The sequence below is a fragment of the Nycticebus coucang genome, chromosome 10 (assembly GCF_027406575.1).
Source record: "Nycticebus coucang isolate mNycCou1 chromosome 10, mNycCou1.pri, whole genome shotgun sequence".
Lineage (NCBI taxonomy): Eukaryota > Metazoa > Chordata > Mammalia > Primates > Lorisidae > Nycticebus > Nycticebus coucang.
Window position 1 is genome coordinate 13,184,728 of NC_069789.1, and position 27,938 is coordinate 13,212,665.

Sequence of the window (27,938 nt, forward strand, 5' to 3'; positions counted from 1 at the left end):
TGGCGTGGAGGCGTGGCCACGGCCACTCTGAAAGTCTACCCAGGCTTCACAGCACCATGTCCCGAGCACTCCGTCTTCTCGCGCGGTCGCGTCGCCTTCTGCGAGCTCCAGCCGCAGCCTCAGCTCCCTGCTCGAGTGGCGCGGCCGTCCCCCCATTCTGGGTCCCGAACGCGGCTCGAATGGTGAGCGCAGGCCGTCTGTCCCTCGGCCTCTCTGCAATGACCTTCAGTCCTCCTGCCTGCTGGCCCGGGCGCCCCGCTGGCCGGCGGGAGGGAGTTCCCGGGCGTCCCTGCCGGGCTCTGGGCCCGCTCCAGCCCGGGGATGGGTCCTGTGCGCTAGTAGAGCGCTTGGGGAGGTGGGCAGCAGCCTGTGAGGGTCCTGCCGGGCCCTCTCCTGGCTCCTCCCCGGAGCTCCCACAGCCGGCGGAAGCCGGGGCGTTTTGGGGTAACACGCTTAGCCGTGGGGCTGGGCGCAGGGTCGGGGTGGAAGGAGAATGATGGGAGAGGGGCAGCTCCCGCCCTGCGCCTTAGGTGGGCCTCACAGGCGGGACACTGGCCCCGTCTTCTTCTAGTGGCCTGAGAACTGTGGCTTCTTGGTTCATTAAGGTGCAGTGGACGTTTTCAGCTTTTCAGGTGGTTAGGAGGCTCCTGAAAGATTTTACTTCTCATGAGATTGCTTTTTAGTTAGGCTGAATAGGATTTCCTCCTCAATTTTTGTAAACTCCTGAAATTCCTAAACAGGGACATAGCATTCTGAAGCATGTTTAAGTAGATTGGATTGGACCTAACTAAACCTGAATCAGTACTTTTTATTCAGAAAGACGGCTGAGGAATTTAAAAGATCCAAGTTCAAGTTATGACATGCTTACCTAAGCTTTTTTAATGACACCTTCGGTAAGCAGGCTTTGAAAAATATTAAGTATATATGTATAATGTTAGAAAAAGTTAAGAAATTAACTGCAATTTAGGAAGAGCTACAGTTCTGCACCCTTCACTGTGGTTTAGCATGAGGTTTGCAGTTTAAGATTGCACATGTGAAAACACCATGTATTAAGTGGTCATTAAACAAATGCTCCATCCTAGGGTATTTCGAAGGACCAATACGTTTTCTGGACTGTAAATTTTGAAATAATTCGATTGGATCACCATCCCTGAAACTACAAAATTTAGGATGCTTTATATTCCTGGAACCCCCTACCTGAATAATTTTAGTGTATTTTGGAACCTTTAACCTTTTATTATTTATTTATATATTTAATGTTTTATGCAGGGGAACAGAACTTTTGAATCTGTCTTATTGGGGCAAGCGTAAAAAAAATAGTACTGCCTTCCTCTTAGGGTTGTAATATTATTCATAGCTAAAATAAGATGAGGGTAGATATTCTTTTTTCATACTTTTAAGCATATTTTGTTCCCTAACCTTCTCTCTCGCCTCCAGAATCTCTGTTGATTGTATTAAAAGTTCTTCCTGTTGCTAGTGTTGAGAAACATTTACAAAACACTAGATGCACTAAGTTACCTTTCACTGGAAAGAACACATAAAAGTCCATTTGCTAGAAAGCATATTGATTGAATGCCTTCTATGTATTGAACCCTGTAAATGTAACAGTCCAGATAAGCATAGAATTTAGATACTGGGAGAGATTAATCAAAGCAGTTAAATAAGAGAATAAATCACACATGAATAATTGCAATGTGACCTTGCAATTTTAGTCTATAAATAGGTAATATTTTGTTCTAAATGGCTATGTAATATCAATAAACTATTATTATGTATTTGCCTATTTTGAGACTTGATAGTTACCTTCTACTTTAGGACAGGCTTTTTCAAAAAGAAACTGACCTGGCTGGGTGCGGTGTCTCAACATCTGTAATCCTAGCACTCTGGGAGGCCAAAGCATATGGATTGCTTGAGCTCAGGAGTTCAGAGACCAGCCTGTGCAAAAGACCCCTTTGCTAAAAATAGAAAAACTAGCTGGGCATTGTGGCTGGTACCTGTAGTCCCAGCTACTGGAGAGGCTGAGGCAAGAGGATCACACTAACCCAGGAGTTTGAGGTTGCTGTGAGCTATGATGCCACGACACTCTACCCAGGGTGACAGAGTGAGACTCTGTCTCATAAAAGAAGGAAAAAAAAGAAACTGAAAACTCAAAGCCTAATGCAATCAAATGTTGAATTTTTAATCTCTTGTGATACTCTTTTTGCATAAAAAATGATAATGATTTTCTTTTTTTTTTTTGCAGTCTGGCCGGGGCTGGGTCTGAACCCGCCACCTCTAGCATATGGGGCCGGCGCGCTACCCCTTTGAACCACAGGCACCCCCATAATGATTTTCTTGAACACTGAAATACTCGTCTAAACTACTTTAGACTGAAAATCTGAAAAGCATTTTATTTTTTCTTTAGGAAATGCCATAATTTAGTTTAATGGGGGTCATCTTTTGGGGAAGCTTATATTTTGGGGCTAACCCTTCTGGTTAGACTGGCATACAAATTTTGGGACCACCTCAGTTCCTGAGGTTCCTGGGGCCAGTGACTGTTTACAGTACTTAATGTGTCTAGAACTTAATAGCTTTCATACAGAGGTGAACATGGACTAATTATTCATCCATTATTCTCCAGGAGGAGAAGTGATTATAAATGCCAGAAACCATTAGAAAATCACATTTTTCTTGCCTGCCTGATGCATACCTAGTTAAATTCTGAAAACTGTAGTATTAATCCTAAAAGTGACAACTATCTTCTCCCTGAAATTCTGCCAACTGAATAATGGGATTTGAAGACTTGATCTCCAAAATAGCTTTTTCCAATAATGGACTGTTATTATATGAAACTTACTTAAGAGATACCATTCATCACTTCATTTTTCATCAAAAGCACTGATAATTTTCTCATTAATTTAGGTGAGCACCCTTTTCTTTTTAGCCAAGCTACTGGGAAGAGGTAATGTTTGTGATGATGGAAGATTTTGAAAACCACTTAAGTATTTTTCACACCCGATCTGGAGGTGGACTCCTTAGTGGGTGGTGAAATCAATGTTGTGGGTAGTGATCAGCAGTATTTTTAAAAAACAGAATCGAATAACAGAAAATATGACTGTATGACATATTTCATGTAATTTTTATTTCAGGTTTTTCTGAGCATATGCACATGTTTACATATATACTGAATATGATATTAAAGTTTTTTTGTTCCGTGGGTCATTGTAAAGAACATTTGAAGAAATCTGAGAGTTTCCTGACTTAGTCCATTGTTCGTCTGTCTATATGTATGTGTTTATCTAACAGATGCCAACCTCTGACAGTTTTTCTCCAATTCCTGGTTCTTGTGTAACTTTGTGATAGAGTACAACTTTCTAATTTTCTTAGTTTGAACAAAGTGTTTTCTTTTCTTTTTGTTTTGTTTGAAACAGTCTTATTTTGTCCCCCTTGATAGCTGTGGTGTCACAGCAACCTCAAACTCCTGGGCTTAAGCAATTCTCTTGCCTTAGCCTCCCAAGTAGCTGGGACTACAGGTACCCACCCCAATGCCTAGCTATTTTAGAAACCAGGTCTTGCTCTTGCTCAGGCTGGTCTCAAACTTGTGAGCTCTGACAATCCACCCACTACTTCCAGAGTGCTAGGATTACAGCCATGAGCCATGGTCCAGCCCCAAAGTGTTTTCTTAAGTAGAATATTTCATACACCCTGCTGTTCCCTTCTGGGTCTCCTATCATCTTTTAAAATAATATCTTGCTTTGGATAATTGAAATACAATTGGCATGTGCAGGAAGCAGTCTGTATGTCTGTCTATATGGGGTTTTTTTGCATCAATTTTGAGGGACACACTCTACCTTTCTGCTATGCACGGGATCCCATCCTTTATTTGCCGTAGGTGTATCACGTGTGCCTTACAGATAGAGTTTTCAGCATTGCTTCAGTGTCTGTCCTACAGATTTGTGCACCCCCTGTATTTCCTGGGGTTAAGGAAGAGGCGAAAACTTTTTTTGCTTTTTGAAGTAGTTTATTAGCCAACTAAGCTGCTGCCCACAGTGTTTGTTGTTACATATTTGGGATTTTGTTTTTGTTATTATGAAGACAGGAAGTAAATTTTTGAAGTTTTTGCTGAGATTGTGATTTCAGCCGCAATTGACATCTCCATTTTCTTAATGATTGATCACTGTCAAAAAATACTAGGATTTGATTGAGACTATTCTTTCCTGTTTGGAATTTTTTTTTTTTTTAAGGTTTAAGCTGAAGAACATAGTTAAAATTTGTTCATTAGATCTTACAAAGTAACTTTGAATGGATTTGATTATTACCATAGCAACCTGCTATTTAGGGGACAAGATTATTGTTGTTTTATGATGACAATGTAATAATTTTGGACCGTGATGATTTAAGAAATGCAATTTAAGAACTCAAACTTGATTTCACAAACCACTGATGAAAACCATTCTCCCTTTTTGGAGCCACCATCTTGTTGCTGTCCTATGATAGGTGGTGTCCTTGGTGCCACTGATGTCATTGCTTATGTTATTGATTCAAAGTACAGTTAAACATATCAGGATATTTACTTAGGATATCCAAAGCAAAGACTGCAAAGCATTTGAGATATAAAATTGCATTTGAGATTTAGAACCTTACTGCTATTTTTGGTTTACAGGGTAGGAAGAAAGTTGGTATGTAATAGTATCAGCGTAAACAAGCTCCACTAGAGAAAAAAATGTACATGTTCAGGCCTTTTATTTTACAGAATAGCGGTATAACTTAAGGACTTGTTATAAGCTGACCTGGAGTTACCCCCACAGTTTCTTAGTGATAGAAAAGTGAATCCTGGGCGGCACCCATAGCTCAGTGGGTAGGGCGTTGGCCACATATACCAAGGCTGGCGGGTTCAAACCCAGCCTGGGCCAGCTAAAATCAACATGACAACTGCAACAAAAAATAGCTGGGTATTGTGGTGGGCCCCTGTAGTCCCAGCTACTTGGAGGGTGAGGCTACAGAATCATTTATGGCCCAGGAGATTGAGGTTGCTGTGAGCTGTGACGCCATGGCACTCTACCAAGGGCGACATAGTGAGACTCTGTCTCTAAAAAAAAAGAAAGTAAAAAGAAAAATCAATCCCAACAGCTTTTGAAGTCTGACACACCAGGGTCTGTGTCTAGGCCTTCTCTCTTGCTATCTGATGATTTGCTGAGTTATTTAATCTTTCCAAGTCTGGTGTCTCTTCTAAGGTGAAGAAAGTAATAGTAAAATCTCCGAGGTTGGTTGTGAAAGTCAAATAAGGCAATGCATGAAGAGCGGTTGGCCACATAGCGCAGTGACTGCCTGTGTATGATTATTTTTATTGTTAGGAGTTGCTGCTTGTTGGCTTAGGCCAGTTCTCTACCTGCCTTTAGGCATAGAAAGAAAATGTACTTCATTGGTTAGACTTCTGTATTTCTACCTCGATACAATGACTTTTCTTTTCCTGCATCGTAAAGTGTTTTATAACACTACTCCCAGGGGATAACTATAAATTAATTTTTTCTTGTTAGTGGACTATTTATTTACTAAAACAAAATTACTTGGCTAGAGATCTTAAAATTTTGAATCACCTGATCATGTTTATTTCATAATTGTTGTAAGACGAACATATTAAAGTAATGAGTATTTCTCGGATGGCTCCTTAATAAAGTATCATGTGTAAATTTCAAATTTCTAGTGTTTTACAGTAAATTATTTTTTACAACATTATAAGTATTTATTGAACAGTTACTAATGTTTATTAATATAAGTTGATCCTTGGTCAAATCCTAGCTTCTTCCTAAAAGGGAGTTTGAGTCCACGAGTTCTTACTCTGGGTCATAGTTTGGCTTCGAGATGTAAACTCCCTAAATTACATGTAAGATTATGCATAAATGTGTTCATGTTCCTTTTTCTAGGAAGAGGATCTATAGCTTTTTTCAGATTCTTGGAGGGTTCCATCACTCCAAAAAGGTTAAGAATTAACCTAGCCTGTCTCCCCTTATCTATAGATTTATTTTAATTTATAGATGAGAAAAAATGATTTGCTAAAGGTGATAGAGCTGCTAAGTGGTGGGTTATCTGACTGTAAAGCCTTTGCTGTTTGTATTGTACTATGCTCTCTCTTATGCATAGTGTTTGTAGATCATAGCTAAGGTTTGTGTAAATGTACAATCTATTATCTGCAGGGATATGAATTCTATAATCTATAACAAAAGTTTCTCAAAGGGAGAAGTAAAGGCAGAGAGTAGAATGAGAATCAAAGTGGAATTTTTTGTCCGTGTGCTACTTGCAAAGGTTTCTTTCCCCTGAAAACTGGTAAGATGCTAATACTTGGTTTCTTTTCAAGCTGTAACATTGCCTTATCCCTGTTTCAGGCCAGCCAGAATTCCTTCCGGATAGAATATGATACCTTTGGTGAACTCAAGGTCCCAAATGATAAGTATTATGGCGCCCAGACTGTGAGATCTACGATGAACTTCAAGATTGGAGGTGTGACGGAACGCATGCCAGTACGTGACTTTTGGGGAAATGTTAACTTACTTTGGATGAACTAGGCTGTATTCATATAAGTCACTTTACTTACAAAGTAAATATTTTACAGAGTTAAAATGTAAAGTTATTAGAGAACTAGTATTTGTTTTGAGTAATAAACAAAATTTGTTGAGTAATAAAATATTCTCTTTAGATGAAATAGCAAAGAACTTATTGAAATATTAGGATGCTATTATTTTGAGCTATGGCTTTGAATATTTTGGACTTTGATAGAACCAAATGCTTTTTATTCTTGCTAGGTATTTGCTGATTTTTAGTAGGATTTTAACTTTTTTTTTTTTTTTTTGTAGAGACAGAGTCTCACTTTATGGCCCTCGGGTAGAGTGCCGTGGCATCACACGGCTCACAGCAACCTCAAACTCTTGGGCTTACGCGATTCTCTCGCCTCAGCCTCCTGAGCAGCTGGGACTACAGGCGCGCCACAACGCCCGGCTATTTTTTTTTTTTTTTTCTGTTGCAGTTTGGCGGGGCTGGGTCTGAACCCGCCACCCTCGGCACATGGGGCCGGCGCCCCACTCACCGAGCCACAGGCACTGCCGGGTTTTAACATTTTTATTTCAATATCAAATTCTTTTATTTTCCACTGATTTAAAACTCAGATTTTTTTTTTTTTTTTTTAATATTATACTTTCTATCTTGGTGTCAGTTTCCAGAAGAGTGTACGGTACAAAAAAGATAACATCAAAGTATTACTCTTCAGCATGTCTGACCTATAGTAGATCAAGTATTTGTTCTATGCCACATGAGTGATGTAATGGTAGAAACTTTCTACCACATTTCATTAAATTTAAGGTGCCATCGATTAGAAGCACTGGTATGTATGCCACTAAGAGAGAAAAACACTGCCAGTTAGGTTGTGACCGGTCATTGACTGGAAAGGGCATCTTGATTTCAGAGATGTTAAAGTGTGAAAAGAACTGACGAAATACATAACATATTCCATGGAGCTCAACTGGAGTATGAAAATTAGCCAATGCAGGAATGCAGGGTAGGGGTTAGTAAGCCTAGAAAGTAGCCAGGCTGCATCCGGTGAGACACTATTTAATAGTTATCTTGTAAATATGCTTTTATTTTAAGTAATTTCACTGCCATATTTTAACTTAACTCTTAAACCTTTAAGAATGACTCTTGATAGATTTATAGAAGTTTACAACAGGCAGCTGAATCTTTGAGGAAAATCTCTTTGTTGTTACCACCTACAGCCTGCTTGGTGGCAAGGTAAGCATAGGATTAGACTCCATGGTTAGGTGACAAAGAGTAGTGACAATTCTAAAAGACTCATGTAATTTAGGCCCTGGGAGTGAGGAGGTCGGCCCCAGCCAGTGTTGGTGGGAGTAGGCATGGCTCATATTCTGCTTGTCTGCTCTGCCCAGCAAGGTGTGTAGTCCCGGGGTGGGTGGTGGCTGCTGCGGCTCCAGAGACCAGGCAGCCATTTGGATTGTACAGCTGTGAAGGGTAGGCATGTGGGTTACCAATTTTGTCACATTTGACTTCATCTGGATTAATTTCCTGAACTTTTTAAAAACATGAGACAGACAACACGTACTCTGAACTGAGTAGCATAATTAAACTTAGCCCTTTTTACTTAGAGCCAAAGGAAAACAAAGCCAAAAGAGATTATGAACTTCTAATGTGAGTACATTGAGAGTAACATAACCTGCCTTTTCTCCCCAGTGAAACATTTTGGCATTTTATTTTAAAACTCTTTCTGCTATAACCCTTTTTCATTTTTATGGGTCCATAATTACTAGGATTGGTCCTTCCATTCAGATGGCCAGTGTTGATTGAGATTTAGTTATGACTTTGCTAGTGGTTCAGCCCATTCTGCAGTTTACTCTTGTTGAAATTTAAATCCCCATTTGTTTTCATGTTTAAAGCTTTTACATTTCTAATTCTATGTTCTATTTGTCTCTATTTCATTTGAATAAAACAATGTTTCAATTTTAGTTACTTGAAATTCACAGTGAAAATTTTCTTTTTTTTTTCTTTTCTCTTTGTCCCTCAGCTTATTCTTTAGTCCACGTTTATGCATTTAACATGTCCTATTCATTCTTTTTTTGTTGTTGTTTTTGCTTTTTCTACTTTGATTCCCCTCTAAGGACTGTAGCTTCTCTTTTACACATTCATCCCTCTCTTCCTTACCTCCCTTTCTGCCTCTTGCTCTGTCCTCATTCAAATCTGGTAATATATCTGTAGTACTAATTTTATTAATTTTGACAATAACTCATAATTCCCTTGTCTTACAAAAACTAGGTTGTGATTTCATGAAAACTCATCAAAAGTTATTTAACTTATCTTTTTAAAATTTGATGAGGTGGGGCGGCGCTTGTGGCTCAGTGAGTAGGGCGCCGGCCCCATATACCGAGGGTGGCAGGTTCAAACCCAGCCCCGGCCAAACTGCAACAACAACAAAAAAATAGCCGGGCGTTGTGGCGGGCGCCTGTAGTCCCAGCTGCGGGAGGCTGAGGCAAGAGAATTGCGTAAGCCCAAGAGTTAGAGGTTGCTGTGAGCCGTGTGACGCCACGGCACTCTACCTAAGGGCGGTACAGTGAGACTCTGTCTCTACAAAAAAAAGAAAAAGAAAAAAAAAATTGATGAGGTGATTTGAGATAGACCATGAAAAGATCTGCAAACAGGGTTTGAAAGTGTGTTTGCACATAAAGCTGCTCAGAGCTATTGAGATAGACCATGAAGAGATCTGCAGACAGGGTTTAAAAGTGTGGTTGCACATAAAGCTGATCAGAAGCTGTCAACTTTAAGTGTAGAGAACCCTGAGTTTAAAAAAAAAAAAAATTCTTGTGAGAGAAATTTCCAGTGACTCATCACCAGAAGTATCAAGGCTTCACTATCTAGAATATACTGTTTTTTGGCTTTAGGGTGAAATTATGACAGATCCAGTAACTAGTAATCTCATACTGATTGGCAGTTAAATGTATCATTGATCTTTTTCTTTTTAAGAGAGGAAAAAATCATAATGCAGTTTGGGACCTATTAAAGAAAATAATGGCTGTTGTCTGTGAAATGATTAAGGACCATTTGTTTTTATATATAGTGTATGAAATAAGCACGTGTGCTTTTTGTATGTGTATGTGGATATATATAAAAACAGTATGAAAAAACTGCATTGTAATTATTTGAGTATGTATGTATGTGTATGTGAAAGGCACACACATACATTTATATGAAGAAGTAATGTATTTGCTCTTGTTTGGTTTCCTCAACAAATTGATATATGATAATGTTGATTCTTGGTTCATTATTTGCCTGTCTATAATCTTTATATCCTAAACAACTGAAGGTTATAATGTTACTTAAGTTACTGTTTTATGTTCAATTTTTGTATCTGCCTTAAATGATAAACCTTCATAATAATAAGTTGTAAATTTGAGATTTTTTTTGGTTAATTTTAGGTCCCAGTTATTAAAGCTTTTGGCATCTTGAAACGAGCAGCTGCTGAAGTAAACCAGGACTATGGTCTTGATCCGAAGATTGCTAATGCGATCATGAAGGCAGCAGACGAGGTAGGAGGTGCTGAGTGTATTTACTTAATTACATCGGATCCCTGTCATCCACTGGATGACCACATACCCTGGCAGGAGGAAAGGGCACTGTGAATTTTTAGTTAATAAATTTCAGGTAAGGTGGTAGCATTATTGTTTAGTGAGAATGTTAATATGGTGCTTGAAATACTGTGACAAAATTTCTGAATGATTTTATTCCTTTTATTTTTAAACCCCTTGACTCCCTTTGTAATTTATACAGGTTTTAGAAAAATTTGTGGATGGAAACTGTTGGAACTTTATTTAATTTCCTATTTTATTATACTATGTATAAATGGTTCCTTTTAAAACTGGTTGATTATTTGATAATTTATATTAAGAGTATAATTTCACCAGTGTACTAATAACATTGCCTCAAGGAAGCAAGCAGAGATAATAGTGTAAAAACTGTGTAGATAGTATATTATATGGTCCATTACACCTAATAATGTACAATATCTAACTATAATAGCTACTGGGTAAGTTATGGTTACATTGTAAATTATAGAAAATTAGTTTTTTTTAATATTGGTGTAGAACAAAGCCTAGTCTATGAGAAATAAGAAAGTTTGCAAAAATGTATGTATTTATGATCCTAATTTTATTTAGAAAAATGAACAGAAAATGTGTTTTCATATACACACACACGTACCCCTTATTGTATGGAGGCTGGAAGGAGAGGTCCACGTGTTGATTGTCATGATTTGTGAGGAGCAGAACCATAGTGTCCTTTATCTGCTTCTCTCAGTTCTCAAAATTTTGTACACTGATTATCTATTATATATATTCAACTAGAAAAAAAAAGTTCATTTTCAAGGGGACCAATTGATTTTTAGCTAAAATCATTCCAGAAGAGACACAGCACTCATTCAGAAAGCATACAGTCCAAAAAGTAGCACATGAGCGGAAAGTACAAAAATACGACAAAAACAGGGGTAAATCTGGGCAGTGTTTGTTTCTACATTTGGCGATTGCTGCTCATTGGACATCTGTGCAATTAAGTAGCTATTAGTGAACTCACATTTTCATGTCACTGGCTCATTATCATGCTGACTCTGGTGGTAACATCTGTTAGATATTCCTGCTGAGCACCAACAGTAAATGTATCTAAAAACCTAATTTATTTGCCAGCCTTAACAGGTGGCCTGCTGTAACAGGACGCAGTTGGAGAAAAATAAGGAAGATGGCTTTGGTTCAGCTTTCATTTGTAACCAGTGAATTGTCATGCCGTTCAGAACAGATAATATTTTACTTTCTGAAATAGCAGTCATTGGAGCAAGTGGTGGCTGCAGAAGCTTAGATTTGTGGGATAACTATATTCAAACTCTTTGGCACCATAAGTATTAGCATATGAAAACAATGCACATCTTTAAAATATCAGTAGTTCTATGAATGGAATTTAGTTATGGTTGACTAAAATCACTAAATGAATATTATTTTTTATTTGTAAAATATTTATTTTTAACTCTTTGCCTGCAGGTGGCTGAAGGTAAATTAAATGATCATTTTCCTCTCGTGGTGTGGCAGACTGGATCTGGAACCCAGACGAATATGAATGTAAATGAAGTGATTAGCAACAGAGCAATTGAAATATTAGGAGGTGAACTTGGTAGCAAGAGTCCTGTGCATCCCAATGATCATGTTAATAAAAGCCAGGTTGGTATATGATCTCTTCTTTTTTTTGTTATACATTGAGAAGTATACCTGAGATTTTTCTTGTAAACAGGGGTTCCCAACCTTTTTTTCTTCTGCTACACACTGAAGAGTAAGAGTTACCTTGGGCACATGTTAAATACAGAAACATAAAGAGAGTTGATTAACAATAAATGGTTGGTGCCTACTTTGTGTGATGGCTGACACCACAGATAAGCAAAAAAAAGTCCTCACTAAATCTGCATACTGCCCACCTGGGCTGTGGGTTGGATATCTCTGTACGTAAAATAGGAATTGGCTTATTGACAAGGAGAGTCCATTTAGCTTATATTCTTTAACAAAGAATACTTCTTCTTTTTTGCAGTTTTTGGCCAGGGCTGGGTGTGAACCCGCCACATCTGGCATATGGGGCCGGCGCTCTACCCCTTTGAGCCACAGGCGCCACCCAACAAAAGAATACTTCTTATGTATCTGATTTCTTTTAGGAATCTTGGCTTCATATCTTAGAGTTTATAAAAGTCATTTTTAGGATACCTAAGTTTAGTATATATGTATATTTTCATTGGTTTATTTTAAAAACTTTACTTTAAAATAATTTTATAATTACTAAAGAGAATTATAAGGATATTTTTAAAAGTTTATTCCTTACACTTATCTTGCCTTACTGTTACATTTTATATAATGATGGCAGGTTTATCAAACTAAGAAATTAACACTAATTAGTACGTTACTGTCAACTAAACAGACTATTTAGAATTTCCCGTTTTTCCACCTGTTTTTTTCTCTTTCAGCATTCAGACCATGCCACACATTAACATTGAGTCACATGTCTTCTTAGGTTCTTTCAATCTGTGACATTTTCTTAGAATTTTGCCTTTTGTGATTGTCTCAGTCTCTTGGGGCTGCTGTAACAAATACAATAGATCAGATACCTTATAAACAACAGAAATTAATTAACGCGGTTCTGAAGGCTGAAAATCTAAGATCAGGCCACCAGCAGATTTATCATATGTTGGAGGCCCAATTCCTGTTTCACAGTTGGCATCTTGTGTCCTTATGTGGCAGAGGGGTCCAGGCAGCTCTCTGGGGTCTCTAATTTATAAGGGCACTAATTTCATTCATGAGACCTCTGCCCTGTGACCTAATCACCCCTCAAAGGCCCCACCTCCTAATACCATGACCTTAGCGAATGGGATTTTAACTATGAATTTGGCGGGTGAGACACACAGACCCTAGTGATCTTGACACTTTTAACTGTAGCAGTCAGATATTTTGTAGAATCTTCCTCAATTTTGGTGTATATGATGCTTTCTCATGGTTAGACTGAGACTATAAACTATGGAGAAGATAATCGTAGAAGTGACTGAAGGTCCCTGAGGGAATGCGTTTTGCCAGTTCCATCTCTCTGAGAACTTGGCTGTCCTACTTTTAAAGCATTGATCTTACCTCATGGAATTTTTCTAAACTTAATAAATGTTCATGAAACACTGTATGTACTTAATAAATGTTCATGAAACACTGTATGTACTGTATAATTGGAAGATGTTATTATCATTGTCTTCAAATGTGGTTGTAAATTGCACTTCTGAATGTTTTGCTGCCCTTTCTCAGCAGACACCTGTAATATGTATTTTCTGTAACATGTATATACAATACATTCAGCTTACTTGGTGAATGTAATGCAGTTTTGAGCATGTTATGTGTAAGAAACCAAGTTGTGTCTTATTTGATCCTGAGTGAGTTGCCACGCATAAATGTAATTGAGTACTATAGAGAGAGTTTTGAGCATTTAGTGAGTTTTGTTAATTGAAACGGTCAAATTTGTTCATTGTGAGCTCTGAATTAACATTTTTGTTTCTTCTGCAAAATCTCCAACAGAGCTCAAATGATACTTTCCCCACAGCAATGCACATTGCTGCTGCAGTAGAGGTTCATGAAGTGCTGTTACCAGGACTGCAGAAGCTCCATGATGCTCTCCACGCAAAATCCAAAGAGTTTGCGCAGATCATCAAGATTGGGCGTACTCACACACAGGATGCTGTGCCACTTACTCTTGGGCAGGTATGGGAGTTTGACTAATTTTACTCAATTCAGGGCTTGGTACAAATGGCCAGTATATCACCCTCAAAATCTTACTGATTTAAAAGGCCAAATTTATAACAATTAAATTCAGTGACCGAGACTGTTGTATATCAACCAGTCAATGGTTTCTACTGACATCCACTCAGAAGAAGAGCAGAGTATCCTGACCGTAAGCTAGACTTGGGCCAGCCTGCTCAGCTTCAGATCTTAGCTTTGCTGTATACAAGCCGTGGAACTATAGGAAAATTAAGTGGCCTTTCTTTATCTTGGTTTTCTGAGCTGTAAGATGAGGAAAATAATTTCTCTTTCATAGGATAGTTGTGAAGTTCTAAACTGATAAGCAATTCATGTACAATGCTTAGAACCAGGCCTGGCACATAGTAAGTACCTGTTAGTGTTAATCATCATCGTCATCTTCTTTGTCAATACCATTATTATGATTTCTTTGTCCTTCTTGTTCTAAATTAGTTGGTTATTTAAAATGAATTTTAAAGTGATTAACCAAGGTAGGTTGTACCCTTTAAAGTTGTTTTGATCACATGCAAAAGATAGAACTCTCTTCTCTAAGATATGAGGAAGTGTTTTCATGTTTCTTTACTTTAAAGGATATTTAATAGTATTCATTGTGAAGGAAATGTAAGGAACTCCTAGGTCAAGGTTCTGTGTTAATAAGCTCATACTCTACTTTGGGAATAGGACGTACACAAATTCTATCTCAGGAGGTGATTTTAAGTGCTAAGTATCAAATGATAGTTATCAAATAATAAATTCATAGAAATGAAGGTAAGTTTCATAGAATTGAGGCGAATGTGAGAATATGGCTACTAATTACTGAGATAGCTTCTAATTTGTGGTTTTGTATAGTTGTAGTAAATAATAAAGCTTGATCACTTAGCTTAATTTAATTGTGGAATGAACGAAGAAAACTCAAAATGCTTAATTGAAAACAAATGATGGGACTAAATTGAACTCACGAGATTAGTTTGCCTCAGAGGACTGTTCTCATTTTTCTTTCAACAGTGGTTCCTAGTACCGGGCATAATTTCTAAGGAGAGACTATGTATGTATTTGAGACTTTTGTGAATCCCTCAGGTTTCTAAATTTTTCCTTTTTGGATGTGTCATGTGTTGAAAACCACTATGCTAAAGTACATTTGGGCCATGACTCGGCCTTCTATACAAAATCATCATTTTAACTGTTAGGACAGAAAATTATGTTTTTCTGTTTGACTTATTTTATCAGAAGCATTTATACTTGCTTTAATTGGAATTGTCTTTTGAGATTGTACATTTTTTCCCAGTCAAACTTATTTCCTGAGTCAATCCAGTTGGTGTGGGGAGCTGTGTTTGTGTGTGTGTGTACACATACTTACATATACAATCGTGTGTTGCTTAATGACAGGGATATATGCAAAAGAATGTGTCCTTAGGTGATTTCGTCACTGAGCAAACATCAGAGAGTGTACTTTACACAAACACATCGTGAAGCCCGTTACACAGCCAGCTCTGTGGTATAGCCCAGGGTTGGGGAACCTGTGGCTTTGTGGCCTTTTGACTGAATCCAAATTGGACAAAACGAGTCCTTTTATTTTTATTAATACATTTTTGTTTGTTATTTATATTTCATTTTTAAAATGAACTTATTGAAAATACCAAAGAATAAAATAGGTTCCCATGAATTAATCATCCAATTTGACCAAACATACTTAGAACATAAGTTAAGCCATAAGGGCTAAATTGACAGCTAATTCAGTTACAACTTCCCTGTCTGACTGGCACCCCTACTTCACGAGTCTGGTGGGCAAGAGTTTATGGAAGTCAAGTACTCCAGTCTGTAATCAGCTTTTGACAATGGTATGCTGTTTCTGTTTGATGTGGAATTTGTGAGTAGTTTCTTAGCTCGATAGAAGTTTTTAATTCTGCTTAACAGCCCAACCTGTCACAGAAGACCACGAGAACTATGAAGGAAGAAAATAGGATTGCAGTATTATCTTGTTTCTGCCAAAGATAAGATGATTTCCTTGCTTTGTGATACTGCAATATGAACATTGAAGAAATTCAATGCTTATCAGCATTATAAAACTCATAAGGACCACAAATATTTTAAATTTGAGAGAGACATGTAATGTTGTACTGAAGAAATTAAAAGATGAAAAACATAGGCAAAGACAACTCTTTTAACAGCAGTAAGACCTGGAAAAAATGCTACTGAAGCAACTTCTAAAGTATCTTTAGAAGTTATGTAAAGAAGTTATATAGTTAGGACAAAAAGGGAAGCTATTCAGTGGTGTAGAAATTGTGAAGAGTGCATTGAAATTGTAGGATGATTAGACCCTGCTAATGTTTCAGAATACAATAACTGCCTCCTTCAAGGTGAACCATAATGCATCAGCAGCATGAATTAGCCTTTGACTTAACAGAACAACTTCATGCAATACTTCAGAAGGAAAATATATATTATTCAGTTGCTTTGAATAAATCAACTGATACTACTGACTTGGCACAGGGTTTATACTTCATTCAGGTCATAACAGAAGATCTTCTTTGCTATAAAGAGTTACTTTATGCACTCTTGTGAACAGAACACAGGGAATAAATATCTTCAACTTTCAAGATAAATGTCATGAAGGTGGATTGAATTTGGTAATTTTTTTGAGTGTATGTACAGACAGTGCACCTGTTATCGCAGAAAAACATGAAAAGTTTATTGCACATGTCAAGTATTAACATATCCAGATGCTGTCATTTCTTTTCATTGTATTTCGCATCAGCAAAATTTCTATGCTAAAGCTACTATTTCAAGTGACACTTTGCAACAAGTGGTAAGTTTAACTGTATTCAGGCAAGTGCAATCTGGCATCTAACATGCTGAAGTGGAACTATGAGATATTCAGTGTGGATTTGCTCTGTCATTTTAAAGTGCGCTGGCTATCACAAGAATAGGTACTAGCCAAAATTTCATCTCAACAAGAACAGATAGTTAAATTTTATAAAGAACAGAATCAGCAATGTGAATTATTTTGAAAGAAGATATCTATAGAAGTGCAGCATTTCTGTATGATACCATGTTCAGTATTAATGACTTGAATATTTCTTTGCAAGACAAAACTAAGTCTATATATGATATGTGGGGGAAAAATCCAAACATTTTGAAAAAGGCTATCTTTTTTCAAAATAGTTCTTCAAAAGGAGATTTTGGATGAACAATTTTTCCACTTAGCAAAGTTTATTGATGAGTGGGATGGCATATGTGAATCATCTAAAGAATAAGCTGCTGTTAGAGACCTATTAGTTAGAGAATACCATGGAAGGTCCACTGACTTTGAGAATCATGACATCACATGTCAGTTAGCATTTATAAACTCTCATCCTGTGCTATCCTTTGCTCATCAGATGAATTAAAATAGTATAACTACCACGTGAGTAGCTTATAATGGAGTATCCTGAAATGTATTTTTAAAACTTTCTATGTAATGCAGTTCGAGTAACATAAGTCGTTTGGAATTGTTTATTCCCACCTTCATTTTCTTCTCTTTTCAGGAATTTAGTGGTTATGTTCAACAAGTGGCCTACGCAGTGGCGAGAATCAAAGCTGCCATGCCAAGAATCTACGAGCTCGCAGCTGGAGGCACCGCTGTCGGGACCGGTTTAAATACTAGAGTTGGCTTCGCAGAAAAAGTTGCTGCAAAAGTGGCTTCACTCACAGGTTGGTGGCCACGTGAATTAGTTTTCATTTTCATGATGCTAATCAAGGTGTTTCTGTCTTGAATTTTTCTGAATTTAAAGTTAGAATTAACTCATCAAACTAGTGTTTTACATCTGGTTCCAAAGTTGTAATGTCAATTCTTTTTCTTTTAAAAAATTTTCCAAAAAAAAAAAATTTTCCATGTAGGAGTTTATACATCGCTCAATTAAAATCTACCAGTATTACCTTTGTTTACTCTCTGGTGGTATTCAATTATTTTTCCTTTTGAGTAGCAATTTTCAAAATAGGCAGATATTTGTACAAGTTACAAACGTTTGGCCTAGTACTTTTGGTACATTGTGGCTTTACAAGGGCCACTGTTAAAACCATTTCCATGTCTAAGCAAAGAAAAATGCCTACATATTGGTTTGTCCTGATGGAGAATAAAAGGTAAACTTGGTTCTAGTCACAGTGTTACAGGAAGACAATGCCCAACCGAGAGAAAGAGCACCCAAACACCATGTTTATAAGAGGAAGGGCTTTATTTACCAGCCAGGAGCTTACGCAGTAGAAGAATTCCAAATGGCCACGCTCCCCAACTGCGTTGGTCTTTCCGTTTTTATTGACAGTCAAAAGTTCCACCCCACAGGTATCCTCATTGGCCAGTTTGAATCAAGCGGGAAATGCTATTCCTGCCCCTACAGAACTACAGGATTTCACAGAACTTGGAAATTTCCAAGTTCCAGGAAGTTAAGTTTACAAATTCCCAAGAGCTGAGTCACCGTGGAGACCCTGCATGTGTATCCTTGAGAAGACCTGTTCTTCTAGACCTCACCCTTCTTGGGTATCCGCTCTCATTAACACAAGTCCAGCTTTTTATGTAAATTCATCTTTTGGTTCTGAAACTCCTCTAAAGGAAATTGTGCATTTTGGGAAATGTATTCCTTTTCTCTCTTGGTAGCTAATGGGCTTTTACCAAGTTTAAACACAAAGTTTATCATAATACAAATACTACTAATATAACTGTTGTTTCTAACCATGTGTAACCGTGTTCTTCTCTCCTCCCTCTCCAATCCCCCAAAAATGAGTTCTTACATTTTCTGGGGCAGGAGGAGGTTGGGAAAAAAGTAGTATGTTCCGTGTAAATTTTTTCAGTAAAATGGCAATACAGCATTTTCTAAGGAAGGCACACACATGTTTTTGGCCTATTACATCTCTGGGGGGGAAGCATTACCTGTAAGTTTTATATTTCCAGATCACGTTTGGCTTTTAAGAATTTCTTGATACTTTATACCCTACCTTCCATTTCAACCCTTTTTTCTTCCTATTTATTGGGTACACAAAATTACCTTCCTTTTTTAGCCTTCTGTCTTATCCCCAGCCATTCCTACTTGATGGCTTTGTATTTGGAAAAAGGTCTCGTGATCTTTCTGGCTCTAGTCAGTGCCTAAGATAACCTGCTTCCTTTGCTCGCATCTCACAAACTATTTCCTTCATCCTCTTACCTGCAGCAATTCTCCTTGGTTGATGAGATTGTGTTTATTTCCCTTTAAGCTCTACCTATTCTGAATGGTCTGTCATTGTCTGCTTTAAAAACCCTCCCTCTTTCTCTTCCTCTATTTTCTAAATAATGAAGAGGTTAAGTTATATCCAAAGTTCATTTTACAGGCTGTTTCCTCAGTACTTTGCAAAAAACACCAAACAAAAAATGCCATTTTAAAAAGTGTAATTTTTTTCTTTCAGAATGTAAGCCCCTCAAGAGCAGGGACAATATTTTCTATATATTTAATTGTGTCTACTACACTGAAAATGCTTAATAAATATAGATGATGGGGGAAAAATAAATGCAGATGTTACCAGAGCTTTCAAGTAGAGATAATTAATTATATACTGCACATTATAGCTCACTAGTTGATTTGTTTTATAATTAGACACTCCAGGAGGCCAAGGTGAGTGGATTGTTTGAGCTCATGAGTCTGAGACCAGCCTATCTGGTCTCAAACCCCATCTCTAAAACTAGCTGGGTCGTGTGGCAGGTGCCTGTGCTACTCAGGAGGCTGAGGCAACAGGATCACTTGAGCCTGGGAGTTTGAAGTTGCTGTGAGCAATACCTTCATGGTACTGAACCCCAGGACAACTGAGTGAGCCTCTTTCTCCAAAAAAAAAAAATGTGGACAAATCTTGAGTCTCCCAAAGCAAACAAAAACATACACTGGGTTTGGGAAACTGGATAGCCATATGCAGAAGAATGAAACTGGATCCCTGTCTCTCACCATATGTAAAAATTCACTCAATATGGATTAAAGACTTAAACGTAAGACCTGAAACCATGCAAATTTTAGGAAAAAACCTAGGAAAAGCTCTTCTAGACATTGGCCTAGGCAAATAATTTGTGACTACGACCTCAAAAAGAAATGCAACAAAAATAAACAAAGGAGACTTAATTAAACCAAAAAGTTTCTGTACTTCTAAAGAAGTAATCAACAGAATAAATGGACAACCTGCAGATTGGGAGAAAATATTTATAAACTATACCTCCAACAAAGGACATATCCAGCATCTACAAGGAACTCAAACAACTCAGGAAGAAAAAACAAATGGTCCCATTGAGGAGTAGGCCAACAACATAAACAGACATTTTGCAAAAGAAGATAAACAGATGGTCAGTAAACATTAAAAAATGTTTGACATCTCACACAGAAATGCAAATTAAAACAACAATGCTATACCATCTCACTTAAATTAGAAAGTCCATTGTTAAAAAGTCAAGAAACCAGAGATGTTGGTGAAAACAGATTGCTTATACATGGTGGGAATGTAAAGGAATACAACCTCTATGGAAACAGTACGGAAATCTCTCAAAGGAAATCTCAAAAGCAGATCTACCATTTGATTTAGTAATCTCACTACTGATAAATCTACCCAAAGGAAAAGAAGTCATATCAAAAAGACACCTGTACTTTGATGTTTATCACAGCACAGTTCACAATTGCAAAGGTATGGAATCAATCTAAGTGTCCATCAACCCATGAGTAGATAAACGTTTTGTGGTGTAAATATACCATGAAATGCCACTCAGCCATGAAAAAAGAATGAAATAATATATTTTGCAGCAACTCAGATGAAACTGAAGTTCATTATCCTGCATGAAGTCACTTAGGAATGGAAAACCAAATACTGCATGTTCTTATTTGTAAGTGGGCACTAAGCTATCGGTATGGGTGGTCATACAGAGTAGAATAATGGTCACTGGAGAGTCCAAAGGTGAGAGGGTGGGAGGGGTGTGAGGGCTGCAAAATCACCTGTGGGGTTACAATGTGTGCTGTTCAGCCCAGACTTCATGATTATGCAACACATCTTGGTAACAAAATTGCATTCGTACCCCAAAATCTATTGGAGAAAAAACAAAAGTTTGAGTTTTAAACATTTTTTTCCTGACATAAAATTTTTCTTCTGTCTTTGTTTTTTATATACTGGAACTTTCTGTTTAACTTGCTGATAGTAGAAAAATGTTGTATTTTTATCTGTTCATATGTACATACACTTATATATACTATAAATCCGTGCACTCTCTTTCTATATATATTTTTTTCTTTCCCTTTCTTCAGGCTTGCCATTTGTCACTGCTCCAAATAAATTTGAAGCCCTGGCTGCTCATGATGCTCTGGTTGAGCTCAGTGGAGCCATGAACACTACTGCCTGCAGTCTGATGAAGATAGCAAATGATATTCGTTTTCTGGGTTCTGGTCCTCGGTCAGGTCTAGGTGAACTGATCTTGCCTGAAAATGAACCAGGAAGCAGTATCATGCCAGGTAATCACTCACATAGCTAAGAAATGTTGGCGTTAGAACTTTGCTTTTCTCAGCTATAGTATGTGTCTCTTTTTAAATATGATCCCAAACCTGGATAAGGATGTGGGAGGCACACTTGTTTCAGAATGTCTGGGGGCCATTTTTTTTTTCAGGATTTCCGAGACAGTCACCTAATGAGATAGGAAAAAAGAATGTGAGCTAGCACAGTGTATTTTGATTCCCATCTTAGAAATACTTAGTAATTCCCTTATAGTTCAAAGCCAGCCAAGAGAATTCTAGAACAGCCCATTAAAGTGATTAGCACCGATTGAATAATACAAGTCTTACTTCATTCTTTGCATTGGGTTATGGCCTGTAGGTGAGGGCAGTGAATAGGCCCTGGGTGTCTGGATTTCAGTAAGCCATTTAACAGACTAGCATGGAAGTCATTGATTCCAGTGGAGTAGTGTGGGCAGTGCTGATAGATGAATGTAGTGGGTGAATAGTGACATTTAAGGAGTGACTAATGAGCTGACTTCAATCTAAAGGAATATCTTGGTAACAAGTTGAAGGACTCTGTCCCTTCACCACTTTCCTGGTGACTGAGGGTGAAGGCAGAGAATATGGGCTGACCATCTCAGCAGCTAACAAAGTTAAGTTATCTGTATGTCAGGTGATAGAATGGAGATTCATAAGTGTGCCCAGAGCGGCGTACACTTCTCTGATTTAATGCTTGTCTCTTGTGATTGCCAGCTCTCTTCCCCTCGCCTCCATGTTCTGTGAAGGCAGAGCCCATATCTTTCTTATTTACCATATCTTATTTATGGAGTGTCTGGCTCCGTAAATATTTACAGAGGCACAGAGGCATGTGCCTGTGATCTCAGCTATTTGGGAGGCTGATGTGGGAGGATTGCCTGAATTCAGGAGTTAAGACCAGCTTGGACAACATAACAAGAAATAAAATGAATACAAAATTTTTAAAGCATCAGGATCCATAAATATTTATAGAATGAACAAAAGCCATGGAGGTAGAGAACTGTGTTTAGTGTATAGTTGTGACTACTTGTTAGCAATTGAATGATTCAGTTTGTGGCTACCTGGCCCCCTTCCCTTGGTTGTTTCAACAAATCCACACTAATGATTGGGCTCTGCTTTACTGTAATAATGTATTACTTTATGTAAAGAAATTAGATTTCCTTCTGTTCCTGATTACTGGGGATAAATCCTAATCTTAACTGACACTTGGAATCCTAAGTGTATTTGATGTTGACTCCGTCACTGGTGGTTTTCTTGAAGGCAAAGTGAACCCCACCCAGTGTGAAGCAATGACCATGGTTGCAGCCCAAGTCATGGGGAATCATGTCGCTGTGACTGTTGGAGGCAGCAATGGACACTTCGAGTTGAATGTTTTTAAGCCGATGATGGTAAGCTGGTGATTTTTTGTGTTTTTTGACAGGAGGCTAATTGTCTTGGGTTTTGTCTTTCATAAAAGTTTCTGGAGATTCTGTATTAGAAAGTTGGATGACGTAGGTAGCCCTTGCAAGTCCAGCATTCATTAATGTTAGAGGAGAACCTTGGATGTTAGGACTTAGGCAGGTGACTTAGCTTAAGCAATAGTTTCCTTTTTTTTTAATAGCCCCAGTTTAAAAAAAAAAAAAAAAAAAGCCTCCCACACCCCCGTCTCCTCCTCAGCTGCTGCTTTCTTCTTCCTTTAAATTCTATCTTCTTGGCCGTGCCTGTAGCTCAGTAGGCAGGGCACAGGTCACATACACCAAGGGCGGCGGGTTAGAACTCGGCCCGGGCCAGTTAAAAAACAACAATGACAACTGCAGCAACAAAAAACATAGCTGGGTGTTATGGCAGGTGTCTGTAGCCTCACCTACTTGGGAGGCTGAGGCAAGTGAATCGCTTAAGCCCAAGAGTTGGAGGTTGCTGTGAGCTGTGATGTTACGGCACTCTAGCAAGGATGACGTAGTGAGACTCTGACTCAAAAAAAAAATCAAACAATAAATCAATAAATTCAGTCTTCTTGAAGGAATGACCCATGTTCACTTTCATTTACACTGTAGTCGCTGCAGTCCAGCTCAGCCCTCCCCTTGTGCTTGAATTGCTCTCCCGTTCATTAGTGGCCTTCCTGTGGACATCCATGGTGTTGACTGTGCCTCCTGGACACAGTCTTCAACCTTGGTTTCCCCAACATTTTCTCCCCAGTTTTCCTATCCCATCTCCAGCTTTCTTTCATCAATTGATTTTATGTGTTCCACAGACCTTGAAAACATATTGTGTCCACCAAAACTGTTCTTTTTGTTTCATCTTTACAAAGATTGAATAAGATGGCATCATTTTCCGTCCAATTTTCCCAGCTTCAGACAGTGAAACTGTCATCATCATTTAGAGCTCTTTATTTGCACCAAGTGTTATTGCTGAGATAAATTAGAGGCTTATTTCCTCTTGGTGTCTGATGTAAAGTCTAGTTCTAATTTGGTAAGACTGCAAAGGACAGATATTAAGTATATTCATTCCGTGTATCCAAATGTTTATTGAACACTGTGCTATCAGGCATTGTGTACTGGGTGCTGGCAGCAGAGCAGTGAGCAAGACATATTTTTTTCCCCTCATGGGGTAGACACATATGTCCTGGTGGTAAATAAGAAGACAGGTCACAGCAGAATTCAGACCACTAAAATTTTGCTTCCAGGTGAGATTCCAAACAGTTAATGCCAGCTGCTTGGCATATTTCGGTGCTAACATTAAATGCCTTGTAAATCTTAACGTAATCTATTCTTTTTTTGTCTTTAATATAAAATGAATTAAGATAATCAACCTTTGTCTTAGAATGAAGTCATTAGTCTCAAACCTTGAATTTCCTTGCATTCCATTAGAGTTCATTGTGAGAAGTATAATTTTCAGACTTTGAGGTTTTAGACCAAAAGATTTAGGATGGGGGTATATGTATTCGGATACATTTTAGAAATGTTACCAAAAAGAAAATAATACTAAAACTAATTGATTTTATTCTGTTTTTAAATACTGCATGAAAAGTTATTTTAAAGTGACCATGGAATGTTTGTTTTGTTAAGCATAAAAAGCCTAGTGATCATTAAGAACTAGAACTAGACAGCCCCGACTTTACTGATTCCTCAGACACATGCTCAGTGTTGTAACCTCTGCACCTTTGCTCCTCCTCCCTCTGCGTGGAAAATTCTTCTTCCATCTCTGACTAAGTCCTCTCCATCAAATACAACTGGAATTAATTCCTCTTTGTCTATAATCTCTAATACTCCATGCCTCTGTTTTATATACTTATATAACTCTACTTACCATAGATTATCTTGTATTTTAGAGATTTATATTTATATTTTTTCATATTTTTAGATTTCTGTGCTGTCATATGTTTATAATTTCTTCCATGTTTTTTTCCTTGGGTATAGTGCCTTACAATTTGTAAGAGTACTATATGTTTATTAAACTATGTATTTATTATGAACCAGCAAACGATATATGTTATCGGCCAAAATGATGTCAGGCTGAGTAATTTCTCTCTCTCTCTTTCAAAGATTAAGAATGTGTTACACTCAGCCAGGCTGCTGGGGGATGCTTCAGTTTCTTTCACAGAAAACTGTGTGGTGGGAATCCAGGCCAACACAGAAAGGATCAACAGGCTAATGAATGAGTCTCTAATGTTGGTGACAGCGCTCAATCCTCACATAGGTAAGGGTGTAAGGAATAATAATATCATTTTGAATAGAAAATAGAAAAGCTGAAACACTTTTAAGAGGGTTCGGAATTTGTGTTTAAGGACAGCAAATTCCTTTTGGACCCTGTTTTAGTAAATCTGTTAAAATATTAAAATTGTGTTGAAAGATACTATGTATAGGCCAGGCGCGGTGGCTCACACCTGTGATCCCAGCGTCTGGGAGGCCAAGGAGGGTGGATCGCTTGAGCTCAGGAGTTCAGAATCAGCCTGAGCAAGCATGAGACCCCAAAAATAGAAAAAATAGCCAGGTGTTGTGGGGGGTGCCTGTAGTCCCAGCCATTCAAGAGGATGAGGCAAGAAGATCGCTCGAGCCCAAGAGTTTATGATTGCTGTGAGCTGTGATGCCACAGCGCTTTACCCAAGGTGACAGAGTGAGACTCTGTCTCAAAACAAAAAAAAGTTAAAAATTAAGAAAGAAAGATACTGTGTATAATTATAATGTTTATGGTGTTATAGTTCTTTCAAAAACTTGATCCATTATGCTTCATTTTTTCTGAAATGATGGATTCAAAAGTAGAAGGCAGAACTTCCTTAATCTTAATGAAATTCAGATGGTCCATACTCTGTGCAGACACTCGGAAGGTTAACTATAAGACCCTTAGTGCAATGTCACTAGGTGGCACTGGCTGATTAGCAACGTGGAATGAATTCATGTTTCTACCTTCTAAAGGTTCTACAATGCTTTGATTGTGTTGTTTTATTCAATTCAGGAATGGAAAGTTATAATTAAAAGAGAAAAGAGTATGTATTCATTGCTTCTAGAGAATGGGAGGAAGATGAAAATATTTTACGTAAAACCATGCTTTTGTATACAAGTCTTTTTCAGAATTGTAAACATATCATTATGTACAACCAAACATACAGACATGGGTTGTAGACTGACCATAGTGATCCGATGAAGCAGACTGCTTTGGCTTTTGTAGGTTTTGAGGCATATGCATTGTGTTATTGATGGTAAAAGCCATTTTCTCCCTTCTCCTCTGCTTAGCTGAGGTTAACATAGTCTTTGATTTTGTTTTAGGACGAGATATAATACAGTTGTTTGGTGTGATATGATTACTGCTTTAAAACATTCTTCTATAGTTCTGAACTTTCAAGGCAGACTTTATATTTGTGGTTTTACATGAAGCTATAATTTTAATTTTTTAAAGTTATGGCTTACTTGACGTTAGGTTGCTCTCAGCCCAGTCTATAAGGCTCTTTGTGTGTAGTACTGAGATCGGTAATGACATTTTGATCTATTTAAAATTATCATACATCAACAACTGGAAAGATACAAAGGGGAGCCCAAAGGCTCCTGTGAGAAATCTTTCATTAGATTTTTACTTCAGACTATGTTTCCAAAACTTTTAAATTAGGTATGTCTCCTGAAGCTGAATGATTGGTAAATATTCCTTGGAATCAATATAATGTGAGGTGAAAAGCTTGTCAGAGGTCATATGAGGATAAAATGTGCGAACACCCACGGGGAGACTGGGTTCTCTGTATCCTCATTAAGTAACAGGCTGATTGAGAACTGCAAGTGGCGAGCATTAGTACTTAGACTTTAAAGTCGTTGCGAACTTAAACTTGCCAGGTTTATATTGACGCCAAGAGTTTAACATAGGGATTCTACCCTGCAGAGTACTCTGGGAAGGGTGCTCTTTTCAGTAACTGGCATTAGTACGTTCTCTTTCAGATTCAGTAAATGCCATTTTCAACATGTTCAGCATTCACAAATTCAGTTCAATAATAAAATTAAGTATGCTCATATTTGTTTTATAAATGGTTAATAAAGGCATACTGGCAGGTACATCTTGTTTGGTTGGTGATCATACTGCCTCAGCAGGCTTTTTCCCTTTGGTCATATTCTCCTGATGTCATTTCCTTATATTTTGGGATTTTTTTCCTCCCTTTGGTTTCATTCTTGCTTTTGACTCTTAGCTTTTTTTTTTCTTTAATCATGTTAAGTTGGGACAGTTGCAGAACCGCCTTGCCCTACCTTTGTTCATTTAAAAGGCAAGTAACTCTGAAGTGTACAGTGATCACTCGTATAAGTTTTTATTTCCACTAAAGCTCCCCTGTAATGTCAGGGAGGAGGCCACAGAATGGAAGCCACTGCAGAGAGAGTCATGCAGGGAAGAGCGCTGCAAGCCGCTCTGGAGACACCTGTCCCAGAGCCCTTCCTGTCCCCTGGCCATGGGAGGACTCCTATCCCCTCCTGGCGGAGCCAGCCCCCTACAGTGTCAGTTGCGCTATGCTGTGTTTTCTCTGGGTCGGGAGCATATAGCTTGTTAATGCTTCTTCAGAAAGATAATTATATCTGGTTAAAAATGGTGTTTGAAAAATATGCCCAGATGAATGTTTTTATGTCTATAATTTTTTGATATGATTTTCATGGGGGGAAAAAAATTTCTTTTTTTCCCCCCCAAGAAAATATCTGAGTTAGTAAGCAGTTTCAACTTAAGAACAAATGTGTTGCAGTTAAGCGAGGTGTGTTTAAGGCTGTATTTCTTAAAACTAAAGAAAGGTTTTATTCTATAAAAAAAATGACGATTATCAAGATGATCAGTTAAATATTTTTAAAAATAAAAAATGTCACTTAAGATATTTTTTATATTGATGCTATTTTTACATAGCATCAATATCAAGTAAATAATGATTACCTTCTGCTTTAGCAAACCAAATTTCACTGCTAATTTCCATGTTGTCTTTTTATATTTTTCTTCAGGGTATGACAAGGCAGCAAAGATTGCTAAGACAGCACACAAAAATGGATCAACCTTAAAAGAAACTGCTATTGAACTTGGCTATCTCACAGCAGAGCAGTTTGATCAGTGGGTAAAACCTAAGGACATGCTGGGTCCAAAGTGATATAAATAACTTTATATTGAAAATAAACATATATAAAAT

At 37.8% G+C, this 27,938-nt stretch overlaps 1 protein-coding gene across 1 annotated transcript; it reads left to right on the forward strand.

The window, feature by feature from the left end:
* Positions 1-27,938, forward strand: FH (fumarate hydratase). Its single transcript, XM_053605515.1, has 10 exons — positions 1-182; positions 6,363-6,497; positions 9,951-10,061; positions 11,559-11,735; positions 13,611-13,793; positions 17,354-17,519; positions 21,107-21,310; positions 22,586-22,713; positions 24,847-25,000; positions 27,757-27,938. Exons 1-10 carry the CDS (start codon positions 57-59, stop codon positions 27,897-27,899), a joined length of 1,527 nt encoding a protein of 508 aa, XP_053461490.1. The 5' UTR covers positions 1-56; the 3' UTR covers positions 27,900-27,938.

Bases quoted from the DNA above. Each gene is read 5' to 3' on its own strand.
- FH (XM_053605515.1), top strand. From the start codon at position 57: ATGTCCCGAGCACTCCGTCTTCTCGCGCGGTCGCGTCGCCTTCTGCGA. The intron at 6,498-9,950 runs GTACGTGACTTT...GGTTAATTTTAG, and splicing joins GTGTGACGGAACGCATGCCA to GTCCCAGTTATTAAAGCTTT. The intron at 10,062-11,558 runs GTAGGAGGTGCT...CTTTGCCTGCAG, and splicing joins TCATGAAGGCAGCAGACGAG to GTGGCTGAAGGTAAATTAAA.